This window comes from Candoia aspera, chromosome 17 (assembly GCF_035149785.1).
Source record: "Candoia aspera isolate rCanAsp1 chromosome 17, rCanAsp1.hap2, whole genome shotgun sequence".
In the NCBI taxonomy this organism is placed as follows: Eukaryota; Metazoa; Chordata; class Lepidosauria; order Squamata; family Boidae; genus Candoia; species Candoia aspera.
Genome location: NC_086169.1, coordinates 10,642,063 through 10,667,913, shown reverse-complemented (window position 1 = coordinate 10,667,913; position 25,851 = coordinate 10,642,063). Strand labels below are relative to the sequence as shown.

The 25,851-nt window shown below is 50.6% G+C and overlaps 1 protein-coding gene across 1 annotated transcript; it reads right to left on the bottom strand.

Annotated features, from left to right (window-relative positions):
• Positions 1 to 42: 42 nt before the first annotated feature.
• LOC134506863 (nicastrin-like) lies at positions 43 to 25,694 on the bottom strand. The gene is made up of 17 exons (XM_063317229.1): positions 25,587 to 25,694; positions 24,907 to 25,011; positions 24,329 to 24,452; positions 23,521 to 23,639; positions 16,943 to 17,088; positions 14,096 to 14,246; positions 12,937 to 13,043; positions 12,180 to 12,332; positions 9,452 to 9,556; positions 6,148 to 6,219; positions 5,447 to 5,622; positions 4,382 to 4,484; positions 4,153 to 4,248; positions 2,486 to 2,573; positions 2,238 to 2,380; positions 1,356 to 1,571; positions 43 to 460 (listed from the first exon to the last, which is right to left on the bottom strand). Exons 1-17 carry the CDS (start codon positions 25,690 to 25,692, stop codon positions 338 to 340), a joined length of 2,133 nt encoding a protein of 710 aa, XP_063173299.1. The 5' UTR covers positions 25,693 to 25,694; the 3' UTR covers positions 43 to 337.
• Between the last annotated feature and the right edge of the window lie 157 nt (positions 25,695 to 25,851).

Genomic DNA, 25,851 nt, shown 5'->3' with positions numbered 1-25,851 from the left:
AGATAGGAGATCCGCGGATGCTCTGCAGAGAGTCTTCTTGGTAGCCAACCCTCAACCTCTCACAAGAGCGTGCTGAGACCTGTGTGCTATGCGCCCCATTCGATCTGGGCTGCCGTGAAAAAGGAGGGCAGCCCTCCCAACCAAGCCCTCCCCCCAGATCAATCCGGGCGTGCCAGCTTTGCCTTTTGGTACACGCGCAACGCTTCTCTCAGTGGGGGTGATCACGCTCCTTTCGCTTCCACCCGCCACAGCAGTCACAGAAAGGGTCCGGCAGTGCCAAATTCATTCGTTTTCTTTCTTGTCTGGTTCTCAGTGCCAGAGTTCCCGAAGGCCATTTTCAATAGGCCACTGTTTCAGAGTCCCCTGGAGTAGAAAAAAGCACACTGGCTTTGGCGTTGATGAAGTAGGTGGCGACGAACGAGACGATCAGGACAATAATGCCCACGGCCAGGGTGATGATCTGCAGAGGGTTGGAAAGGAAAAGCATCAGCTATAAAAAGAAATGCAGTTAAAGATAGTTACGACCATCCGTTTAGCGACCGTTCAAAGTTACGACGGCGCTGGGAAAAAGTGACTTACGATCGGTCCTCACATGACTGTCACAGCATCTCCCCTGGATGCGTGATCAAAATTCGGGCACTTGACTGCCATACAGAGGAGGAGGTGGACATATTCCACCTATTACACTCAAGGACTGATTAAGATCTTTTTGCCATTTATATTTTATTATCTTTGTATTTTTATTGTATTTTGTATTGGAATAGTTTTGAATTTTAATCCTGTTTTATTGTAAGCTGCCCAGAGTCCCCCCCGTGGGGGAGAGATGGGCGGTAAATAATTTTATAAAATAAAATAACATAAGCTATTCCCTGTTGCTCAGACGACAGAAACAGGACAAATTAGCTGAAACAGGGAAATAGGATTTGGAGGAATTTCGTGATAGTAAAAGCTGTCGAAAAACTATGGAATCCTCTCCCTCCACCAGATGCCTTCAGATGGAGAATGGAGAGCCACCTCTCTGAAGTCCTTCAGCAGATCTTCCAGGGGGTGGGACCGACGGACCTCTGAAGTCCCTCTGGAGTCCTTGGTGCTCTCTGAGCCTAGCTGGGTAATGAAACGTCTGCCATCAAGCCACCAAGCTCAGGGAGCACCAAGGACTCCACAGTTCAACCCTGAGCTACAGAGATTCTCCCCTAAAGTCCCATCCAATGCTGTGGAACCCTCTGGGCCAACCCTTGGCTCTGGCAGGAAGACCGGGGCCTTGCCCAGCCCCCAACAAGTCTCTGCACAGAGATGGTGGTGCAAAGTCATACCCTTTAGTCAACCAATCGATTCAGCCGCAATTGATGCCTCACCTCCAGCTCTTTGCTGGCAACCAGGAAGATCCGGCCATGAAGCTCTTTCCAGCGACTCTCGGTCCACGTGGAAAACTCGGTGGATCCCCACTCTCTGAGCTCAAAGGCCGGGGAGGCCGCCAGCATGCGGCGGACAGTTGACCTGACGCAGAACGGCTGGCGGGGAGAGGTGGAATTGGGGTACGGAGAGCCCTGCACCCACATGTAGTCGTACAACTGCAGAGAGAGCACAGGAGCAACAGAGGCAAAGCCTGTTTGTTAATGTGTGGCTTTGAACATGAAAGCCTTCAAATTAAAGCTGAGCTGCCTGGATATGAATCTGCCCATGCACAGATTTGCAGAAATTGCCCTATTCCAGATCACCCCGCTGGCAGAGGCTCCCTAGGCGTGTGCGGAAAACGGCCCTCCCTGCGGAAGACGTGATTGGCCAGGCCTCTTAACAGCAGGATGGCCGTAACATGTTGATGTTTATTGGCTCTTATCCTCCCCTTTTATGCTGGGAGGCCTCTATCGTCTTCTAATGAAAATCAAACTTGGATCTTCGGTGGGCCCCAAACGTTAGGTTAGGATTAGGGTTAGCTAGGCTCCTGGCCAGCTACACATTCAGGAACTGTGTCTGTCTGTCTGTGAGGAAGACAAGCTTGGGTCCAAGATGCTCGAAAGGTCACCCCATCCCGTGCAAACCTGCAGCCTCCTCTGAGATCCTCTCCAGGTGCCTTCCAAAGTTAGGGTGGTGGCAACGGAAGAGGGACGCGATCTCAGATGGCAAGTTTTCCCCAAGGAGGGTTTCACTGCCGAGTCTTCATCGCCCAGCTGTTTATTTTCCAGGATGTTTTAAACAGTCAATGTTTATTTTTCCTGGTGATAGTTTATTTTACTCACATCTTCCTTGGAGGCTTTGCAATGCTCCTTGGTGACGTTGTCTCCAAGGCGGGTACCGGTGAGGTTGGCCAAGACGTACTGAACGAGACTGGTGGAGTTGACCGGACTGGACACGGCGATGTAGTACTGCAGGGGCTCATCACCTGGGAGGGAACGTCGAGGAGAGGGGGGTCGAAGGAGAGCTCTCGGCAGCAGCCTTCGCCCCTGAGGTCACCCCGCCCTCTCCTTCACACACGCACTAGCCTCACCCAGAGGCCCTTTGAAATCTGGCTTAGTGATGGACTGGAACCAGGAGTTGTTGGACTGGACCAGGAAGCCGTACAACATCCGTGTGACCTGGAAGGAAGAGGTGAAGCGTCAAGGCCCAGCGGTTCAAAGAGCAGCAGCCGATGGAGGTCCGTACCAGCCCCACGAGAGCGCCGCTTTCACGCTCCCACCTACTGAATGCGGGAGAAGAGGCAGGACTGCACATCGAGAGCTTAACGTATATATTTCCTAAGGGGTTATCTAAAGAAACGAGGCTTGGCGTGCCAGCGGAGGGTGAATTTGACACGCTCACGTTGAAGCCACCCATAATGAGGAGAACCTCTACTTACTGCATCGGCAGATCATCAGCCAACTGCCTTACAGGTACTCCTCGACTTACGACCATTTGTTTAGCACCGTTTGAAGTTACGACGGCACTGAAAAAAGTGACTTGTGCCTGGTCCTCACACTTATGACTATCGCAGCATCTCTGCGGTCACGTGATCAAAATTTGGGCGCTTGACAACTGGTATGTATTTACAAAGGGTGCAGTATCCCAGGGTCACGTGATCGCCATTTGCAACCTTCCCAGCCGGCTTCCAACAGCAAAGTCAATGGGGGGAAGCCGGATTCGCTTAACGACTGTGTGGTTCACTTAGCAGCTGCTGTGATTCACTTAACGGCCGCAGCAAAAAAGGTCATAAAATCGGGGATGAGATATTGCCAGAAACCACAGCTGGTACAAAATCTAGTGGCCCATGTATTCATGGCATCGAACACCGTGCGCACAGCACACCTTGAGAGAAATTACTTGTCGTTCAGCACTGCTGTGATGTCAGGGGAGTTGAGGCCAGGAGGGGATGCTTCTCAGTGATGGCCCCTCTAGCAGGAAACAGCCTCCCCGCAAAAGCCGTATTGCCCAAATGTCAGTGCCCTAACAAAAGCAAGGAAGGGCTCCCCTAGAAGGTTTTTTAAATTTAATTTTTCAAGGGAACCCCACATGCATGTCTGTATTCCTTCAAGGCAGCATTTCTCAACCTTGACAGCTTGAAGATGGCTGGCTGGGGAATTCTGGGAGTTGAAGTCCACCCATCTTCAAGTTGCCAAGGTTGAGATACACTGCTTTAAGGGATCCCTTTTAATTTTTTGTATTATTATAGGATGGATATTTCATGTTATATATTTTGTAGTTATTTCTGTGCGCCTCAGTAATCGCTGGAGAGCAGCAGTCTCAAAATAGAACCAATTAAGCATCTACCTGAAGAGACAGGTGGGAAGTTCCATGACTGGGGGCTTTACAGAAAGCGACGGACAGGTGGGTGGAATTCCAGGGGTGGGGGGAGAATTCCACACTTTGCGCAGCTCCTGACCTGCCCCGCCCAGAGCGGTGGGATGAATTATGGCAGCCCTGATTTGGAAGCATCTCCGCACGGTGTGAACCAGTCATGTGGCCATCCAAAACATCTGGGATTCCAGTTGTGGTTGTAAGTCGAGGACTACCTGTATGCTGGTCTTTGGGGAAGGGGGAGGGCTCAAGGCCACTGAAGGAGAGGGGGGTGGCAGGAAAGAGGGCATTCATAGGAAGCAGGACGTGATGCTCAAAGGCAGAAGGGAAGTGCGTGCAGACCTAGGGTTGGCGCCGTGCCCCCCAGATCCCATCAGCACGTACCGTGAGCGGATCCGCCTGAATCGAGAAGGGGTCGCCACTTCCTCCTGCAAGCTGGTAGAGCGTGCGGGCCACCACGGTGGCTATTGGGGCTAAGGCCTGGGGGAAAGGCAGGCGAATTAAGACAGCCCCCTCCGGGCCCCCACAATAAGGCACTCCGCGAGGCAATCCAAGCTAGTGCCCCCCGCCCCCCCCCCGACAGACGGGCGGCTCCCTCTGGGGCCCAGCAAACCTTTGCTGTTTCCGTCACGTAATTCAGGGCCTCCTCTGGGCTCAGCCCCGCAGGGTACTTCAGCCGGATGTTCTCCGAGGTGTCGTAGATGCTCTGGTAGTACCTGAAGGGGGGGAGACAGAGAGAGACCTTTGCAAACAACAGCCCCAAATCTGAAATGGGGGTACATTTAAGAACATAATTTTGGTTGCTAAGTGAAGCGGTCATTAAGCAAACTCACTAAACAAATGGTTGTTAAGCGAGGACTATCTGTACTCTCTAGATGTGTTGGGACTGCAACTCCCAGAATCCCATTGCTGATAGGGAATTCTGGGAGCTGTGGTCCTAACACAGCTGCGGGTGCCAGGATGGGGAAGGTTGACGTGGAAGCCCAAGGGGAGCGCAAACTGGAAGGGAAGATAAAAACTGCCCCCCAGTTAACATCTTGTTACTGCTAATGTGATGTTGAGTTACATACCAAAGCTTTTATCAGGAATTATGGCTGTATCGAGTGGAGAGTGGGGGAGCTAAAAGAATTTTATTGAGAAACTGGCAGTCCTTCAGGACATGGGGTCACATAATGCTCAGTGGCATCTGTGGGGAGCGGAGTGGAGGTCCTCCGTGTTCAGCCGCCCTTCTGTCCTGAATGGCCCAAGGCAGGTTGCTCGCCCGGCCACAGCCTGTCTGCGACTTGATCAAAGTCCCTCTTAGCTTACAGCAATGCCCAACATATGGGTACTTCAGAGACCTTTGGTGTGGAGAGTGGGAAGGGGTACCTTACGGACTGGAAACTTGAACAAGCCAACTATAATTCTAACTGAAGTGTCTCAAAACTTCTGAGCAGCAGGCGAAAGGTAAGGGAAAGGAAACAGTTAAAATGCCAGCATCTCCTCTCCAGCTTGGTCAAATTGCACACGGGCTTCCAGGCACCTCCCCTCCAAACCGGTGTTTCTCAGCCTCGGCCACTTTAAGATGAGTGGACTTCAACTCCCAGAATTCCCCAGCCATCTCAAAGCGGCCGAGGCTGAGAGATGCTGCTCCCACCGTTCACAGATTACCGCGATGCTGCTGGAAACGATCCCTTACCTGTTCTCAAAGTGGGAATAGTGGTCAGCCAGGACTACCCCGGGGATCTGCTGGGCCCTCAGGAACCGCTGGAAGGAGGATGGTGGGAGCGGCTGGGTGGCCCCGATTCTGCTCATCACCACGGCGGTCCGTTCGCTGCTCTTGTTCAAGGCCTCCATCATCCTCTGGACGCTTTGCTAAGCAGGGCCGAGAGCAAAGACGAGTAAGCCGGATTGCGGAGCTGCCCCACCGCGAACTCTGAACAGAGGAGCTCCGGGGGGAAATAACCGCACCCCACGGCCCCTCTGCCACGGTCCATTGGTGCATCTTCGTGACCCCAAGCGGGCACGTTGACGACCTAATGCCGAGAGGGTGCGGCCCACCCCGAGCGGTGCTCAGGGGCACGGAGGTGCCGGCCCTTTGGCGAGGGACCGTTTCCGCTGAGGCCAAAAGGGCGACGTGTCTGCCGTGGCGCGAGGACAGAACGGGCAACGGCGCTTTGTTCCTCCGTACGTCAGCGGAGGTGCCGAGGGCACCAGAACATAAGCGGGCCTTGCTGGCTCGGACCCCTGGCCCACTTAGTCCAGCGTTCTGTCCTCACGGTGGCCGGCCAACTGCCCGGGGTGCCTGCTCGTCTCCCAGCATGCCTGTCGTGGCCGGTCAGAAGCCGCCTCCGCCCCCCCTGCAAGCACAACAGTGCACAGCCCGGTCAGCGTCCCCACCTCGATATCGTGGCTCCTCCGAGAGACCGGGTCGGTGTGCATCCACAGAGAGGCGTTGCTCTGGAGCGCAACCTGCGACAGAAGGGGTGTGATCAGCCATGCCAGGGCTGCCCACCGGCTCCTCCCGTGCGCCTCCCACGAGCGGCACGAGCGCAGGAGCCGGAGCAGGAACACCCTGAATCCACGCTGGGGGAGCGCAGCTTCTCCGGGCTGGCGGGGAGGGGCCGCCTCTTCCGAGCCTGCCCCCCCAGCTGTCTGCCCTGAAGGGGCACAGGAGGGGCAAGGAAGAGCCAACAGCCCACTTCCCTTTCTTTCTTTCCTTTCACTAGAACCCCAAGGCCACCAGCCGGGGCCTGGCGCAGAAACCTCGGGACCAGGAACTGGATCTGAAACCCAGAAGGAAACGGGGTCCACTCTTTTCCGGTGCAAGGAAGGCCCCTTTGGTGGGAACCTCCTTCGTTTCGCTGAGTAATCTGGTGCAGGGGTCTCCTGCTGCTGCTGCTAATGGTGGGCTCAGGAACCCCTGGCAAACTCCTGCAACTTACCCAAAGACACGGCAGCAGAGCCAGCTACAGGTTATGCCTAAATCCCCTCAGCCCAATCCAATCCAATCCTCAGATCTTTATCCCGCTTTTTTAATGTATATTTTGGTCAATTCCAGGCGGGGAACATACCTCATACTCCTTCCTCCTCCTACTTTCCCCACAACCACCACCTTGCAAGGTGGGCTGGGCTGGGCTGAGCACGCGTGACTGGGCCAAAGACACCCAGCCGGCTTCATGCCCGAGGGAGGCCTAGAACTCACCCTCCCCGGCTTTCTAGCCCAGCTAGAGGGTTGTACATGGACCCTGCTTGCGATATGAAAGAGAGTCAGATCAATCCGGACAAAATCCCTTGCTGGCCTCCAGTTACAGCAGAAGAGGTAGCCCGGCTGATAGAATCCCAGTGCTGATTGCGTCTTGCCCGAAATAATTAAAAGGACCTCTAATTGGTGGGCCCCTTTACTAGCATCTCTCTTCACATATATAGATCAGACTGGTTGCATGCCAAAGGACTGGGGAATGGCAATTATTGTGCCAATCTATAAAAAGGGTAACAAAAATGACCCATGTAATTGTAGACCTATTAGTTTATTGAGTGTACTGTAGTTAGCAAGTTATATGCTAAGCGTTTAAGCAATAAATTACAAGACTGGATTTTGTCAGGGGGCATAATTAGAGATGAATAGGCTGGATTTAGAGAGGGGAGATCAACAATTGATCACATCTCAGTGCTTCATCACCTTATATTAAAATATACATATAAAAAGAAATCTTCCCTCTTTGTGGCCTTTCTTGATTTTAAACAGGCCTTTGATTCAATAGCCAGAAGTGTTCTTTGGGAAAAATTAAAAAATACCAATATTGACAGATGCCTCCTCTATCTTATACAGAAATTATATTCTAATTCCTCTTTAAGAATGGGGTATGATCCCCTAGGGACCTTATCAGGCTTAGTAAGTGTGCAGGAAGGAGTGCGTCAGGGATGCATTCTGGCCCCTCCCCTTTTAATCTATGCATCAACTCCTGGATTGATCTTCTTCACAATTTGGATCCCCATCCTCCCAATCTAGCACAATAAAGTACGGATACTTCTTTATGCTGACGATGCCATTCTTACCTCACAAACCCCAATGGGATTGAAAAGAGCCGTAGCAGCAACGCTAAACTACCGCACACAAAACAATTTGGTTCTTAATTTTGACAAATCAAAAATCCTGGTCTTTGCTAAAAGAGCTATTCAATATTCTTGGAGAGTAGAAGGGCACAATCTAGAACAAGTTAATGCATTTAAGGACCTTGGAGTGATTTTCCCCTCGAAAGGTACTTGGAATGCACATCTGAATTATGCGGTGCCATCAGCCCTTCGGTCCTCAAATGCTACCAAACGCTTTTTTTTACCCAGGCGGAGGACAATTAGTCCCTGCAGCCTTAAAACTTTCTGAGGCCAAAACCTTGACACAAATTCTTTATGTGGCACAAACGGGAATTTTTTTGAAGAAAGAGTCACATGAAACTACAAACAAAATTCCTGTGATCAATTTTAGCTGTTCCTAGTGGAACATCAAATGCCCAGCCGAGACAATAGGAATGCCTCAAATTCAGGTTAGGGCCTGGAAGACGATGTTAACTTTTTGGTTGAAGACTCAATTCTTTCCAGTTGGTTTGACCCCTCTAGTCCTGACTGATAACTTTTCCTCTCCCTGCAAAGAGGCGACAGAGCATAAGGTGGCTTTATATGGGCTTTCTCCATTATTCTTAAAATCTTTAGACTACGATCAAGCCAAGCACTTGGTTATTAATAGAATAAGAGGTATGGAATTTCGGTTACAAGTTAATAGGACACCTCTTCACAGTAGAAATCAGATAAGATGGGGTACATGGGAACCAGCAAGTTATTTCAGATCTAACCTTTCCTAAGGTATTTTTTAGAGCTAGGTTTAATATCCTTCCACCAGCACTCCTGCAAGGCAGGTATAATAAAACCCCCTTAGCAGAGAGAATTTGTACATGTGGCACTAAGGAGGTTGAAAACATCTCTCACGTTGTATTATGCTGCAAATATTACAGGGATATCAGATCAATATACGTTTAACCCCTAACAGAAAGATTTCCAGGGAGACCAGATAGGTTTTATGAGAACCATCTTCTTCAGGACTTAAATCCAGCCATCAAGCATTTGCTGAATTCTGTGCTGCCACAATGATAAGGCAAAACCAGTTAAAGAAGTAGGGGTTTTTGATTGTTTTTCTATTTTTATTAATGTTTCGTTTAGCTGTATTTTAATAAACTTTTGAGGATGTATATTTTACAACGTAGTATTAACAGAATGGATCTATTAATGTTTAGGTAAATAAATATGTCGTTATCGTAATGGGGATCTATAGATTACATTATAATTGTTTTAATTTACAGTTGCCTATATATAACTGCACTCATTTGATTTAGTTTGATTTTATTTGTTATTTTGATTAATTTTATGCTGCTGCTCACTGACCGAATTAACATTAAATCACTGCAGGTCAGGATGTTTTTGGTGTCTAGATTGGATGCGGGGGATGTCTTCTTGCAAGATGCAAGTCAGGTTACATGTGAACACCAGACTCACGTCTGGGCATTCTCATGTTACGAAGACCCAACTCTCCTTGGCTCCTTCCATTCCTAGCTCCCAGAATATGGGAATTACACCAGAGGCCGATATCCCAAAAGCAATCAGATAAACGGTGGCTGGAAAGCAAAACCGGCATCGCCTCGTCTCGCCTCACCTGGCTCAGTTCCAGGAAGGAATCGATGTTTCCCAGCTTGATGGGAAATCTGTCATTCTGCATATCGTACACCATGCGGGAGCTGCCGATGTAGTCAAAGGTCTCCTTAAGAGGGGAAGGGAAATTCAGAAACGCTCGCCCAGAAAAGAGACAGCGAGTCTCCAGCAATCCAGCTGCAGCGACGGACTGTAACGTTAATCTGCAAAATGTGCTCAACTCTTTTAAAGCTTCACGCAGTTTCCACAAATCCCTTATACAGGTAGTCCTCACTTAACCACCACAATAGGGACCAGAAGATTGCTTGCTAAGGAGTGCTGTCATTAAGCGAGTCACCACGTGACCAGACCCGCCTTTACAACCATTTTTTACCATGGTCGTTAAGCAAATCCAGCTTCCCCAATGGACATGTTTTGCTAGAAACTGGCAAAAAAAGTTGCAAAACACGATAACCTGACCGCAGGACGCTGCAGCTGGGTGGAAATGTGAGCCGGCTGCCAAGTGCCCAAGTTGCAATCATGTGACCACGGGGGTGGTGCGAGTACAGGTCGCAGAGCACTTTTTTCCAAGGCCATCATAACTTCGGGCTGTCGTTCAATGAACGGCCATTAAGCAAGGACCACCTGTAACTACTCTGCCAAAGAGTAGAGCGACCATTTTGGGCCAAAGGAAAAAATGAAATGCAACGTTCAGACCCAATTAACCATTACGCACACAGAGTTCTTCACCCACTGTGCTGCTAGGAAAAAGCAGAGATGGGGGAAGGAAACAAAGAGCTTTTTAAAAATTCAGCAGGATGCTGTTGGTGTGAGATTCGTCACTCAGGCGTGGAGGAGCAGCAGCAAGGCAGAGAGAACCTTTCCCGGTCGCCAGCTAATGCAGCCTCCCCGGCTTGGTGCTTTTACAGCAGCGTTCCTCAACCCTGGCCGCTCTAAGATACGTGGGCTTCAACTCCCACTGGCTGGGAATTCTGGGAGTTGAAGTCCACACATCTCAAAGTGGCCAAGGCTGAGAAACACTGCTCTAGGGCAGCGTGAGGGCTGGGGCCTTCTGGGTCACAGCTCAGCCTTCTGGCCACTAGCCTGCTTCGACAAGCTGCAGGCGCCACACACCAGCGCGGAAAGTTGGGAAAACCCTACAGAGGCGTTGTAAGGAGCACAACAAACACGCCAGGCGCCGGGAATCCCAACGCACAATATGGTTTACGACTTCTGGTTGCACGGTCACCGCAATTGTGTAAGGACTGATTCTGTGGCCCTCCGAGGGAGGGCAGCACGACCCACTCCCCACACGCTGGGGCGGGCAGGGCAGGGAAGGCCACACGGACGCTTCGCAGGAGTGGAGCCGCTGCAGAGTTGACAGCACTGATCAAAGGCGGCCTCCCAACCAGATGCCTGGAGGGGAACATCAGCTGCTACCCATCCGCCCCCCCTCCCCCCTTCAAATATCCTCTTGGCTTTACGCAGCTGCCATTTCCCCAAATTAACTGCTGTTTGCTTCAGCGTGCACATATATTTTTAATCTGCTCTGTATGGCTTTACGTTCGGAGACAGCGTGTGGCAGTTGCTAGGGGACGCGCAACAGAGAAGGGCCTTTCCTGCCCCCTGGGGGCACATCGTTGCCCACAGCTGCGGCCCACGGGCTGCAGGAAACGGCCTCTCCGGCTAGAAATTCCGAAAATTACAGTCCCGGCACAACTGGAGGGCATCAGGTCGGGGAAGACTGCTCCCGGTCGACCGCCGGGCTGCTCGGTTCCGCTGTCGGGACCCTCCCTCTCCGGTGGGCGAGGCAGCCCTGCCAGTCTCCTGCGGCCTCCCCCCGCAATGGGCGAGGAGTTCCTCTGGAAGCCAGCAGGGCCAGAGCCAAGCAGCGCGTTGCCTTTTCTCCTGTTTCGTTTGCTACTACAGTTCCCAGAATGCCTTGTGCCTGCCAGCCCTCTGAGAATTCTGGGAAATGAAGTCGGGTGCCTCAGGAGTACGTTTGTTGGAGGAAAGCTATTACACACCGTGTACAAAATCGGCACACTTTCTAGCACTTGTTCGTGAGAGGTTATGCCAGCAAGTGTGCGAAACTAGACTGGAATCGCTTTAGGGCGTCTCCAAAGAATCCCGTGAGGGTTTCGCGTTTCAACGTTCCCGAGCCGTCTCCGGTGGAACCGGGATTAGGAGCGTCTGTCTCGCTAGCTGGTGTCATGAGTAAGGATGGCGAGCAGGGGGCTCCCATCCAGACTGTTAAGCGCATGCGTAGCACTGAGGAATTGGGCAGCCATTCCAAGAGACACCGATCGGGCCCGCCTTAACCTTTGGGGTTTATATGGCTGGGTTTTTCCCACGCTTCTTCAGTTTGTTAGGATTCCTGTTATGTACAAGCAATAAAACATTAGAGACCAGTTCCTTGTCTCAGCATGGTTCCTGGCAGTTAGGACATCTGGCTTATTCACTCCCAGGGGAAATCCCGTTCTTGCGGGCCGCGGTATTTCCTAGCCGGGAACGATGAAGCCCGCCGGTGCAAATCTTACGCCCAATCCAGTGGCGGCACGCGCGGCCTGCTGAGCGCCCGGAGGAAACCGGCTTGCCACGAGCCGTGCCACGGGCCGACGGGGCCGGCCGGCGGTCCCTCCTTGCAAGGTCAGGAGAGCGAGGCCTTCCAGGCCCGCCTGTGGGTCCAGGGACCGGATCGGAGATCCCTTTTAAGCCGCGGAGTCCAGAAAAAAGGAAAAACGAGGACTTACCCCCTGGAAGAAGACAAACATGATGTTTTTGGGGAGCGACTGAACGTTGGGGATTTTATGGACGGCTTCAGCTGCAGCTAAGAGAGTGACGAAGGACGCCACTGCGCTCTCGGCCCCGGGGGCCACGTTCCAGAAGAAAGAGTGGCTGTCAATCTGCCAGGAGGAAGAGGAAGGAACGGTCCGGCCAGTTCAGAGGATCAGCCAGCACTCCCCACACCCCAAAGTCAGCCTCTCGGTTTCCGTGCACGTTTCAAAGAACCGGCTTTATGCCCAGATGAATGGCCGCTAAACAAGGACTGCCTGTAACCAAACCTATCAGACGCCCAGTGAGGGGCTCCAGCCACCTTAGCCCAGGGCCTGGGAGAAAACCAGGTCTTCAGAGCCCTCCAGCACACCAGCCAGGTGGGAATCTCATTCCGGAAGGCGGGCGCTGTGCCAGAGAAGACGTGCTTCCAGGGCACCAACAGGGCACCAACAGACAGTGCCGCTTGACCAAAGCAACCCAGAGCGCACCCGCCCTGTCAGAACGAAGCTACTTGTAATTTGTATCTTTCTATAAACGCATACACGTTGTATAATTTCTGTGTTCTGTATTGTTATGTTACATACCATCTACTACGTCTTATTACCACACGATGGGTCTCACTTGCATAATTCATATGCTTTAGGCCAGCCTTCCCCAACACAGAACCGGGGGTGCTTCCTGCTCAAAAGGGCCACACAAAACTCCCCCCTGCTGCAGCGAGGGAACACCTACTCGAGAGGAAGCAATGACGACGCTTTTAGGGTCCAGCTTCTCCGAATCATTGACCGGCCGCACCGTGCTCCACACGTTATAATCCGCGAGGGGATCGCAGAGGACTTCTGGAAGGACAGAAACAGCAGCCGTTGCACCTGGCCGTTTCAGGCCTGGGAGGGCCCCCCCCCAAACACACACAGCACCCGCCGTCAAGGACCAGCGTCGCTCCACCAGGCCGTGCCGCGCAGAAGGACGATCCAGAAATGCTGGGAAGCGCGCGGCTGGCCTTGCTCCCGAAGGGCCAGAAGCCAAGGCAGACGTGCTGCGTGACAACTGCGGCCAAGTCATTACGCGCCCAGAAGCGGAAAGACTCGGCCCTACCCTCAGCGGAGGGCGGCCGGTGAAGAGGACGGGGATTGCGGGGACGGAAAGACAACAGCTGCGTTTATTGCTGACTGGAAACCCTTTACAGGCTTTTTGCGTGGAACGGGGCGGGGGAATCTTATTTATTTATTTATGAAATTTAATTACTGCCCATCTCCCCCAAAAGAGGGGGAGATAAAATCTCATAAAAACCAGACACATTACAATTATTATAAAATGCAATAAATAAATATAACATCCAAGAGGGCATAAAATTCCAAGCTGGTGGGAGGGACTCCAGGGTGCCAGCCACCGCCGAGCATGGTTGCCCGCTGTCCCGCCCCAGGCGAGACAGCAGAACCAGGTCTTCAGGGCCTTCCAGAAGGCCTGCCCCACCTCCGGGGGGAGGATGTTCCAGAGGGCGGGGGCCACTGCGGAGAAGGCCCGTTTCCCAGACCCCGCCAGGTGGAATTCTCTTACGGACGGGGTCCGCAACATGCCCTCTCTCGAGGATCGGGTGGGGCGGGCTGATGTAGTGGGGAAGAGGCGGTCCCTCAGGTATTACAATTTTAATACAACAGAAGAGAAACATTATTAAATATATGGGGCACAATCGTATTATCCATAACTGATCAAAGTTCAATTGACAAATGGCTAAAGGGTGTTTTTGTCTGAGCTCCCCCAGTGTACGGAGCGCAGCCTCGGCATGCTGCTGAGAGGCCCAGTGTTGCCCTTGGTTCAGGGCATATGGGGCACCTTTGCCATAGAGTTCCATGCCCAGCTCACCCCCCTGACTCCACGCTGCTGGGCTCACCTGGGTTGAGGCTGAAGGTGATCTGAATGGTGCTGCGCCGCATGCAGGTGACGGTGCTGGTCACAGCATGCATGTGGGAGGAGAGCTGCATGGCACAGAGCGGGTATTTGGGGACCGAGCCGCTGGCAGGGATGTTGTACTTCTGATAGCACTAAGAACAAGGCAGGAAGAGTTTTGGCCATTAAAAACAGGCCGTTTTGTAGACTCATTGGCATGTCTTCACCATTTATTTATTTTATTTATTTTATATCCCACCTTTATTATTTTTATAAGTAACTCAAGGCAGCGAACATACCAAATACCCCTTCTTCCTCCTCTTTTCCCCACAACAGCCCTGCGAGGTGGGCTGGGCTGAAAGAGAGTGACTGGCCCAAGGTCACCCAGCTGGCTTTCATGCCTCAGGCGGGACTAGAACTCACAGTCTCCTGGTTTCTAGCCTGTTGCCTGAACCGCTAGACCAAACTGGCTAACATCAGCATCAGCATCATCAGCACCCAAGCAGCTGGAACCGACAGATTATTAGCAAACTTTTTTTCATGTGACCAGTTGCATTTTCTTTAACGCTGAAGCCACAGAGCTGATAAGAACCAAATAATTGCTTATTTATTTACATCAATGTGTATCCCACTCTCAGCAGTTTACACCCAGAGGAATCATGAAATCTACTATTAAAACTATGACAACCCCCCCCCCGCATAATCCTCTGAGCCATACAGGTAGTCCTCACTTAACAACCACAATTAGGACTGGAATTTCAGTTGCTAAGCAAAGGGGTCATTAAGCAAATCCCACCTGATTTTATGGGCTTTCTGAGGCATTCATTAAGGGAATCACCACAGACGTTAAGCGAACCATGTGGTCATTACGCAAATCATGCAATTCCCCACTGATTTTGCTTGGCAGCAGTCGGCCGGGAAGGTCGAAAATGGTGATCGTGTGATTGTGGGATGCTGCGATGACCATAAATGCAAACTAGTTGCCAAGCGCCCAAAACGTGATCACTTGACTGGGGGGTTGTGGCGACGGTCGTAAGTGTGAGGACCTATCATAGTTTGGTTTCTTGAGCACTGCTGAAGTCCAAACCGTCACGAAACAAATGGTTGTTAAGTGAGGACCCCCACAAAGACTCTTTGGGAAAGCACCTGAATTAAATATAAATTCATATAAAGAACTCCAGCAATACTTAGAAATGGCCCTTGATGCTCCCACTCTTGTGTCGCAACATCTGAACATTATAAAGATATAAAATGGCCACATTTTAAACACATTCAGTACAAACAACATCCAAGTAAAGAGCCAGTTACAACTGCAGTTAATATCTTACCCGCTTCCTTATTTTGATTTGTTAACCTAACATGTTAAGTTCAGTTAATTTGACTTTTGAAAAACAGAGATGGCGCATAGCAGAGAATTCACACGGCAAGCTTTTTGCCTCCCCAAATGGTTCCTCGGTGGTGGTTGTTTTTCACGCAGTGCAACCAAAACATACAAGCTGAACCAGCTCTCCTGCTCACTGAGAGGGGAGGAATATTTTTCCAGGAAGCCCCTTGGCTGAGGTGGGAGAGAAGACGATACGGCGGGCATCTGAGGGACGGCTGGCCTCGTCACCGCTGAGCTTCCAGAGCTCCCTCCAGACTTGGTGATGCCAGCAGGGCTGGGGACCGCAGGGGACGGGTGAACCAGTGAGGTGGCCCCCTTATTTTTAACATCCCTTCGTCTTTTATTCTTTGTTTCAGTTGGATTAGTAAACTACTTTAATGTATTCGTTGGCTCTTTGTACGCCACCCAGAGTCGCCTGTTTGTGAGACGGGCAGCTGTACCAATTTGAAAAATAAACAAATAAAATAAAAGGGAAAACGAAGAATTCTCTCGACAGCAATTCTTCAAAGCAAGAATTGAACCTCCCCATCCCACCCCAAATTCATTACTCCTGTACATCAGGAGTTCCCCTGGGCATGGTAATAATTCCCTTCTACTGTAGGCTGGCACTTAAGTCCAAGTCTGCTTCTGAATGGAACGAGACCGAGCACTGGGAGGTTTTTCAAATGCTAAGAGTGCTGCACATACGCTAGAATGGCAGTCTTTTCAGATTTCACAAGAGAATGCCAAAATCTTGCCCAATTTGGTGCATTAAACATTTCTAACGGATTACCTCCAGGTATACAAATGTCTCTGAGCAGAAGTACTGAATATGGATATTGTTTTCTGCTTCCCTTAAGATTTCAAACTTATACTCCTAAGCTGTTTTTTTCTCCTTTTTAAAATCACTCTTCTGTGGGGGTTTTTGGTTCTTCATTCTCCCTTTTCTATTTCCAGTGTATAATGACTGTATTACTCAGTCTGCCAATAAGGTCGATTCATACATGATCATAGTAGAAATCTCTTTAAGGGAGAGTAGCATACAGAACGAAAAAGTTGTGAATGAAAGTTCCCGCGTTTTCCCCAGGTTAAACGGCCCAATGAGTACAAGCCCCCTCCCTCTCTCAGGCAGGCGGCCTCCCCCTTCATGCCAGTCAGCTCGGCTTCACACAGGTGTCTCCAACCGTTTGGCAGCTTGACCTTGGATATCAGAGATAGTCCAAACAAGATGTTTTCACACTCCTGGCACGTTCCCCTTCCCAACTCCACTGACCCACAAGTCCCAACACGTGTTAAATCCATTCATGCGTGCGGGTCCAACCAGATCTTCTGTAAACATTTCATCGGGGAGCATGACACAGTTTGCTTTAGATAAAATTACGTTTTATGCTTAAAAATTACTGTATGTGCTAACTCTGGTGCCTTAAAATATTCCCTTGACAATCCTGCCACAGGAAGGTTTGGCAGCGTTGTCATAAAGTACAGTACCTGCTTAATAACCTCCGTTTCGTTTTCATCCTGAAGAAGGAAGATGGGGAAGCCAAAGTCCAGGTAGGAGAGGCTGTTCCCAAGGTAATTCCACCTGGTCGTGCTGCAGTGGGCATATTCGGGGCCGTAGCTGCTGTTGTAGACCCCTGAAGGAACAAGAGGAAAGAGACGAGGAATCGCTGAATCGCAGTTATCTGAAAAGCAGCAGCTTTCACAGCGAGGAGACACGCGCTCCCCGACATGGAAATCAGCTATAAAAGTTGCTGAACACCTTCCCCACGCTTGACTGTGAAATCGAGTCAAGTCACGGGGAGTGCCAGAAAAAAAACTTAAAGTCAGGGGCTGCGAAGAAAAAGAGGAATGAACAAAGGCAGGATTCCAGAGGAAGTAGGAAAACCGGACAAGAGGCCGAGAAGGACGCACGTAGGAACCAAAGTGGCTGGAGACAGTTGAAGGAAATCCCTTTCGGTGGCACACGCAGCCACACCGACCCCCGGGTTCTGCACCAAAGGGCCGCAAAAGAGCTGTGGACAAAGCAAAGTTACAGGTGTTGCTCCTTTGGCTTGCCACACAGGAACGATAAAGAAAACACTGTAAATCCCACTGGGAGAAAAATAAGCGTTCAGACGAATGGCCCCGTTTAAACCAAATTAAAGATAAAGGAATGGGACAACCACCTTGGGAGCTGTCCCACACCAGCTTCTGCTCACTTTTATCAGGACATTCCCGTAGCAACCCACGATCTCTGTGGTCAAGAGGTCTGCTCCCCCACTTCTTCCCCCCGAGACAATGGCTTTCTTCGGAGTAGATAAGTAGGGCAAAGAGTAACTTGAGAGCTATTGCTGATGAATATGCATGCGTGCATTTATTTTATTTATTTATTTTTCAGCAGAGGTGTTATTTGTGCTGAGTAGCCGACACTATTTACAACCGGGGCAGCCGCATTTTGTACCAGCTGAAGCTTCCGAATGCTCTTCAAGGGTAGCCCCAAGTAGAGCACGTTGCAGTAGTCCAAACGGGAGGTCATGAGTGACAGTGAGGGTATATGAAGTTTCCTTGATAAGGAGATTTAGCCAGCACTCTGTTTTAAGTCACAACTGAGGTTTCATGCCCAAGCAGTTGAATAAAAGCCTTTCCTTCTCCCTCCTCCTCCGTTCCAGGACTACCAGTTTCTGATGACCCTGCCTAACTCTGCTGAGCTCACCTCACCTTTGATCTTTCTCCGTTGCCCTGGCTACCAAGTGGCGATAACAGTTTCCCCAAACAACTCTTTATAATCTGCAGGCATACAGGCATGCCTGCTTCCCCCACTGTTCCAATCTGCTGCTGCTGTCTAAATGCTGTGCTCTGCTTTCCACTTAACTAACTACAAAACCCATGTCAGGAGGATGCATCCACAGGCATCAACTATTGTCTCTGGATTGCTACGGTTCTGACATACCGCCTCCCTAACTACCCCTACATAAACAACATCTGTACCCCCTCCCATTAATACCCACAATTTTGAAACAGCATGTCAGTGGAGTTCTGTTCATCTGGGCTTTTCTGGATATTTCTTGTGGAATTGCTTCACCAATTGTGGAGAGCGCACATGTCGGCTGTCCACCCAGGGTGTGTAGGAGGGAAATGCTTCCACTGGATCAAGTACTGCAATGCTCCCCTGTGTCATGTTCACTGATTCAATGTAGTTTATACATCGTAACGTTTCACATGCCATGGCGCTGACGCGTGTTTCTGTTTGGGAGGGAGCTGCTGTGAGACCTTGTACCAAGCTCTGTATGTGAATTCATTACAATGGAATGTGTTTGGGTCATGTTCTCTGTTCAAGGACTTTTCCCGCAGACCATCAGAAACTGTCAGGAGCACCTGGGATTGTGGACTTGAGAAGATTCTACGGGGGGAGGGATCTCATTTGCACCAAGGGTTTTTAGTTTGAATTTGGCGCACTTTCATCATTCTCAGCTTTCTCTGTGGTCCTGCATACTGTTCTTTAATAAATCAGATACCTTTGAATTCCTACTTATGAGTCTGATGGTGTTTTAGAATAGGCAACCATTACACTTTGTGACATCACGCATCTAGTATGGCTTGAACTTCAAAATGCTGCTCACCCTCGACCATCAGAGGCGTGGGTGGAGATGGTTCTGGGATGCCAATGCGGCAACTCGCAAACGGGCTTTAGAAGGCTGCAATGGAACAAAGGATGAACTTTTCTTAAGTTCTTTGGTAGCTGCAGTTGCACAGTCACCTCACTTACGATTTTGGAGATTGGGAACAGGCCAATATGTTTAGGTGATAACTTCTTTGAAGGTTGGGTAGACTTTAAGTACTTAGTGGACAAATAAACCTTTTCCCCTTTCATCGGCCATTGTGGTGCTCGTTTACAGTCAGCGTATTTTTTGTGATCGGCTTTTGCTTTCTCCAATGTCTTGATTACTGGCCAGTTATCTGTGATTTCTTTTATCCACTCATTTAGCACCAGGACTTCTGTTTGCTCGTTCAGCAATTCAGGAATAGCCCAAGTCCTGCTCATTCACCACCTTGAGCGGGGTGAAGCCTGTGCTTTGGTGGACCGCATTATTGCATGCTACTTCTGCGAACAGGAGTAGGTCCACCCAGTCGTCCTGTTGGTAGCTTATGTAGCATCTCAGGTATTGTTCCAGTATCTGGTTCCATCGTTCAGACAATCCATCTGTCTGTGGATGGTGGAGGAGCTTAAGCCTTGCTTCACCCCTATAAGCTTAAGAAACTGCTTCCAGAACTTCGAAGTGAATTGTATGCCCCTATCACTGATGACCCTTTCGGGGGCTCCATGTAGGCAGTATATATGGTGGATAAACATCTTGGCTAGTCGCCCCACCATGAGTACTCCTGCACAAAGGATGAAATGAGTTTGTTTGGAGAACAGGCCTGTCACTACCCATATACCAGTTTTCTTTTTGCTTTCGGGTAGTTCAACTATAAAAGCCATGGCAATCTGTTTCCACAGTCTAGGAGGGCTTGCCACATCTTGTAATAGTCCCTTAAGCTTGCCCCCAGCTCTTTTTGCCACCACGCATGTTGGACAACTGGTCACATAATTTTCAACATCCTTGCATAGGGCCAGCCACCAGAACTGTCGTTCTACGAAGTGTAGAGTCTTCACGAACCTGAAATGGCCAGCTGACTTAGCATTGTGGCACTGCTCAAGGATCTTCTTCCGTAATTCCTTGGAAATATAAAGTCTTCCTTCCTTCCACCATAGTCCCTGCTTCTCTATTAAGGTTTTATTTCCTGCGGTCATTTGTCGTGTTGCACAGCACATTGTAATCCTTCTCCACTTTTGGGGCCACATTAGCCTTTTGACTCCTAGTGGTCACTGCCAAGCTAAATTGAGAAGGGGAGATGATTGAGTCTACCACCTCCTCCTTTTGGCTTTCATGTTGAGGCAGTCTTGATAATCCATCAGCCAGGAAGTTCTTCCCCCCGGTAGGTACTTCAGCTTGAAGTTGAATCTGCTATAAAACTGCGCCCATCTGATTTGCTTGGGATTCAATTTTCTTGGGGTTTTCATCGCTTCCAGATTCTTATGATCAGTCCACACTTCAAATGGGTGAGGGGCCCCTTCCAATAGGTGTCGCCATGCCACCAGTGCCCATTTCGCAGCAAAAGCCTCCTTTTCCCAGACGTGCCAGCACCTCTCTGCTTCAGTGAATTTCTGGGAAAGGTAGGCGCATGGGCGTAATTTCCCTTCATCTCTTTGCAGCAAAATGGCACCTGTAGCCACATCAGATGTGTGTGCTTGGACAATCAGAGGTTGTGCTGGGTGTGGGTGTTTCAAGGCTGGTTCGGATGTGAACACTGCTTTCAAATGGTTTAGGGTGTCCTGGAACTCTGCTGTCCATTTCAGTACCACTCCCAGCCTTCTCACTGCTTTTGGGTCCCCCTTTCGTTTTGTCTTCAGCAGATCAGTGAGAGGCAAAACTATCTGTGCGAAGTTTGGGATGAAGTGCCAGTAGAAGTTAGCGAACCCTAGGAAGCTCTAGAGTTGCCTCCTGGTTCTAGGGGGCTCCCAAACTACGTCCCGAACCTCCGCTGGATCCATCTCAATCCCTTTGCTGGAGACCCGGTAGCCTAGGTAATCAAGTTGCTCTTTATGAAACTCACACTTGGACAGCTTGGCATACAGCTGGTCCTTTAACAGACTTTTCAATACTTCCCTCACCAACTTCATGTGCTCCTCCATGGTCTCCGTGTAAATTAAAATATCATCTAAACAGACTAATACTCCTTGATACAAGAAATCATGGAGAACTTCATTTATCAGGTACATGGAGACTCCCAGGGCCCCCTGAAGTCCAAAGGGCATCACAACGTACTCAAAGGAGCCTAGTTGACAGTTGAATGCTGTCTTCCATTCGTCCCCCTCCCAGATGCGTTCTCAGAAGTATGCCTCTCTCAAATCCAGTTTTGTGAAAATCTTCCCTTTTGAAAGGTGGGCTAACATGTCCTTCATCAGAGGGAGAGGATACTTACTGGATGTGCAGACCACGTTTAGGCCACGGTAGTCGGTACACAGTCTTAGTTACCCATCCTTCTTGGTCCTAAACAGGATGGGGGCTGCCATGGATGACGACGTGGGATGAATAAATCCCTGTGCTAGGTTGTCGAATTTGTGTAGCACTTCGCATTCCTTGGGGGTCATCGGGTACAGCTTTGTGTTTGGTAGCTCCGTCCCAGGGATCAAATCTATGGCACAATCTGATTTCCTATGAGGATGAAGCTGGTCTGACTCAGCTTCCCCGAACACTTCACTCAAATCACAATACTGCGGTGAGATGCTACAATCCTCTTCCATTGATGCCTCAGGCCCCACTTCATTTAGGGCTCCAGCTATCTCTGACTCAGGGCTGGACTCAACTGGGGTCATGCCTGGGTAAATCCCATTGCAAAACACCATCTGGCCTGACCTCCAGTCCACCTTCAGGTTTCTGTCTTTCAGCCATGCCAAGCCCAGAATTATGGATTGGCTAGCAATTCAGCTACAATGAACCTTAGGACCTCCTCATGGGTCCTCACCCGCACCCTCACTGGTTCGGTATAATATTCTACCAGACCCCCTTTCACATCTGACCCATCTAACTGGGTGAAAATGATGGGATCCTTTAGCCTCCCAACAACTATTGCCCCTGGATTGCTCCGGTTTTGACATATTCATTCATTCATGTCCGATTCTCGGAGACTGCCTGGACAAGTCCCTGCAGTTTTCTTGGCAAGGTTTTTCAGAAGTGGCTTGCCATTGCCTCCTTCATGGGGCTCAGAGAAAGGACTGGCCCAAGGTCACCCAGCTGGCTTTGTGCCCAAGGCAGGACTAGAAATCAGGGTCTCCCTGTTTCTAGCCTGATGCCTAACCACTCCAACAAACTGGCTCTAGATAATACTTAGGGGATGACTTTTCTGCAACGCCCCTAAATTCCTCTAAACTAGTGCAACTAAACTAGCCTAAATTCCTCTAGCATGGATTTGACCTTGTGGGAGCTGGGGGTGGCGACAACTGACAGGAAGCTCTGGCATGGGCTGATCCATGAAGTCACAAAGTGTCAGAAGCGACTGAACGAATAAACAACAAAGCGTGACTCTACTCCTACTTGAGATACTATATCCTGTACCACAAACAATGGCATTGAATGTGCCTATATCCTTTCACACCAGAGAAAAGACAACAGGCTGGTTGTTGTTCTCTGCTCCTTTCCAGGATCACAGTTCTGACGTTTCTGCACACGACACTTGCTCACACGTACATTATTCATTTATTTATTTATTTTTCGAATTTTACCACTGCCCATCTCCCCCAAGCAGAGGGACTCTGGGTGGTTTACAATGAAACTAACATTAAAACTGCGAATGTGCAAAAATATAAATACAATTTACCAAATATAAATAGAAGATAAAAATAAGTATAAAATCCAAGTGGCTATAAGATTTAAGTCAGTGGGGAGGGCTCTAAGGCTCCAGCCACCCCCAAGGGGAGCTACTCCCCTTCTAACCCCAGGCGAGGCGGCAGAGCCACGTCTTCAATTTCTTCTGGAGGTCCAGGAGCGAAGGGGCCTCTCTCACCTCCAGGGGCAGAGAGTTCTAGAGGGCGGGAGACACTGTCAAGGAGGCCCGCTTCTATAAGCTTCATCCAGGTTCTTAAACCTCCACATTACAGTCAACTGGAGGCACTAACAGCCTTTCCAATCACATAGGAAGAGAAACCCCACAGACAAATTCTCCCTTTATATTTTCAGCAGGAGAAATTCTCCATTTGTTTCTCAAGGGCATGATTCCCCTTCACGGGGACGGCAACTCCACAACCGAAAAGCCTCCACAGAAGGCTTTCCCTTCTGACGTCAGCAGACCTCCGGCGAATTGCTCTTTTTCAACCCAAAGGTCTGCAAGACGATTAGGAGGAAGACAGCGACCTATCTTAAGGGACGTAAAGTCTCCCTCTCTTGTTGAGTTTGATCAGAAATAAGCCACCACAGGAGCAACCCAGGTAAGCACTTCAGAGACAAGTTGGAACGCCCCACCACAGGCCAAGCGTCCTCCATCCTCACCGAAGCCATCATTGGGACACTGCAAACCGGGAGAGAAGCCTTCGGGGGGCCTGGTCTTGGAGATGCCCACTGCCAACCCCGCAATCCGAGAGCTGCCCTTCAGTTTCTCCATCACGCTTCTGCCAAGAGAACCACAACTTGAAAAATGTAACCATACAGTCTATTATCTCTTGCTACAGCACTCAGGGGATGAATTACACGTCTGGGCAGAGCGGGGGACAAACAAAAACTATTATTTCCCACAGACATGGAATAAGTCAGAGGTTTCCTACTGTTTCCCCAGAGAGGCTTTTTTGCCTTTTGCCCAAAAGCATTTGCAAGGGGCCGGAAAGAGAGAAATTATGCATCTCTGCACGTTACTTTGCAGAAGGGCGGCAGCTGAGTTCAAAGAGTCAGTGACACCAACCACAGATTAGTGGCTTGTATTCACATGGAACGGTGGAAGAGCACAGCTAAGAAACCAAGAGGGCTCTCTTCCCGTTTCAATTAGTGCATGGGATTCTGGCTTGCTGCTGCTTGGAAAACTGGGAGGCTGGTTGGTTATTAAACGAAAACAGTGGGTGCCAAGAGAGGGGAACCAATATGTTTCTTTACCCCTAGCCAGTATCTCCAGCGGCCATTCCCCCCCCCCTACTGAAGGAGAGGAACTCAAAAACAGTCCAGGGCACACAATGCTAAAGTAACACTCTGTTGCTGGACAACAGAGGAACGTCTCGCTAAATGTTTTCTGCAGAAGCTGCAGATTCAGGAAAAATAGGCAAAGTCTCCTTGGAATTCTTCTGAGGGTGGGGGGGAAATACCCACTTACCCTGTAAAAAGCTTCCCATCGAGCAGTACCATGTAAGGGGGATGCGGCCCATCCGACAGCACCCACTTCAGGTCAGCCTCCTCCTCCGCTACGTGAATTACTCCGGTGTCCCCGTTCAGAGAGGCTGTGAGGAAAAGGCAGACGGAGGGCATCAGAGAAACAGAATTACACCCCCCCAAAGAGCAGCGAGTCCCTGTGACCAAACAGCGCCCCCCCCTCCTCCGGAACACATTGTACGGCACGCACAGCCCCCTCATGATGGACAGGGCTCTTTTCAGGATTCTGCAAGGCTAAGGCATTCTTATATGCCTTAAATAGGAGAAAACATAGGGGAAAATAGGAGGAGGAAGGAGTAACAGGCATGTTCCCCGCCTTGACTTGTTTATAAAAATAATAAAGGCAGGATAGAAAATAAACAAACAAAATATATCACCCCACAGCATTCTCCCCAAACCCCAGCAACTGGCCAATTCTCCCCATTTAGGAGCTGAGGATAAAACAGCTGCATCTAGCCTCTGCAAATATCAAGACACCCGTTTCATTTATTAACAACGCAGAACAAAACACACAACACTCACACTGGCAGCCGATTTGATGGGTGGCGTTCAGGAGGCGGACGCAGGGGGCTGTTCTGTTCAGCGGGATATAGATTTTCTTCTCCACCGAGTTGCACCAGCCTGAACCTGCACAGAAAGCGACGGAGGTAACGGGAAGAGGTTTTTAGCAAAAGGGAAAAAAAGTGAGTAGGAAGCAGGAACATTCTGCTCTGGTGCTGGCAAGGCAGAGCAGAGCAACGACGCGTTCATGCAGGCTCGGGGAGTTTCCACTCCCGGGATTTACAGCGGCGGGATGCGAAGTCCAACGCCTTGCCCGGGTCCCACCCTCCAGTCGACCGTCACGAGGCTGAAGCGACCGGGAGCGCCGAAGGCAAAGTTCCAGGCGATGGGGGGACGTGGGCTGAAGTCACCACGGGGCAGCCACGTCAATAGAAATACTGACGTAACAAGTAACCGGCGGCAGCGTTTGGACGAGGGAGGCTTCGGCTTTGACTCGGCGGAACCGGAGCTCAGTGCGAAGTCAGGATTGCCTTCCACGACCCTCGCCGCCAAACCGAGCGATCAAAAGAGCGCCGAGATTTTGTCCAGGCCGGAAGCACAGAACGGGGACGACCCTCGGCGCGGAGCAGCCCGAAGCCCCCGCCCGGGCCCGAGCGGGCCGCCCCCCCGTCCCCCCGTCCCCCCGCGCGGCAGGGCCTCACCCGGCGCCAGGCCGCACAAGAGCGCCCCGCGGAGGACCCACACCGCCGCCCGCGCCATCCTCCGGCCGCGGCGAGGGGCCGCCGCCTCCGCCTCGACAGCCGCCATCTTGCCGGCGGCTCCCGCTTCCGCTTCCGCTCCCTGGGATCCCCGCGGCGGCGGCGGCGGCGCTTCTCTATGGTCGGGGCGGCGGCTCTTTCCGGCGCCCGGGGGCGGAGGCTTGGCCTCCCCGTCCGCTAGGGGGCGGCAGGCCCGCGCCGCTCCTTC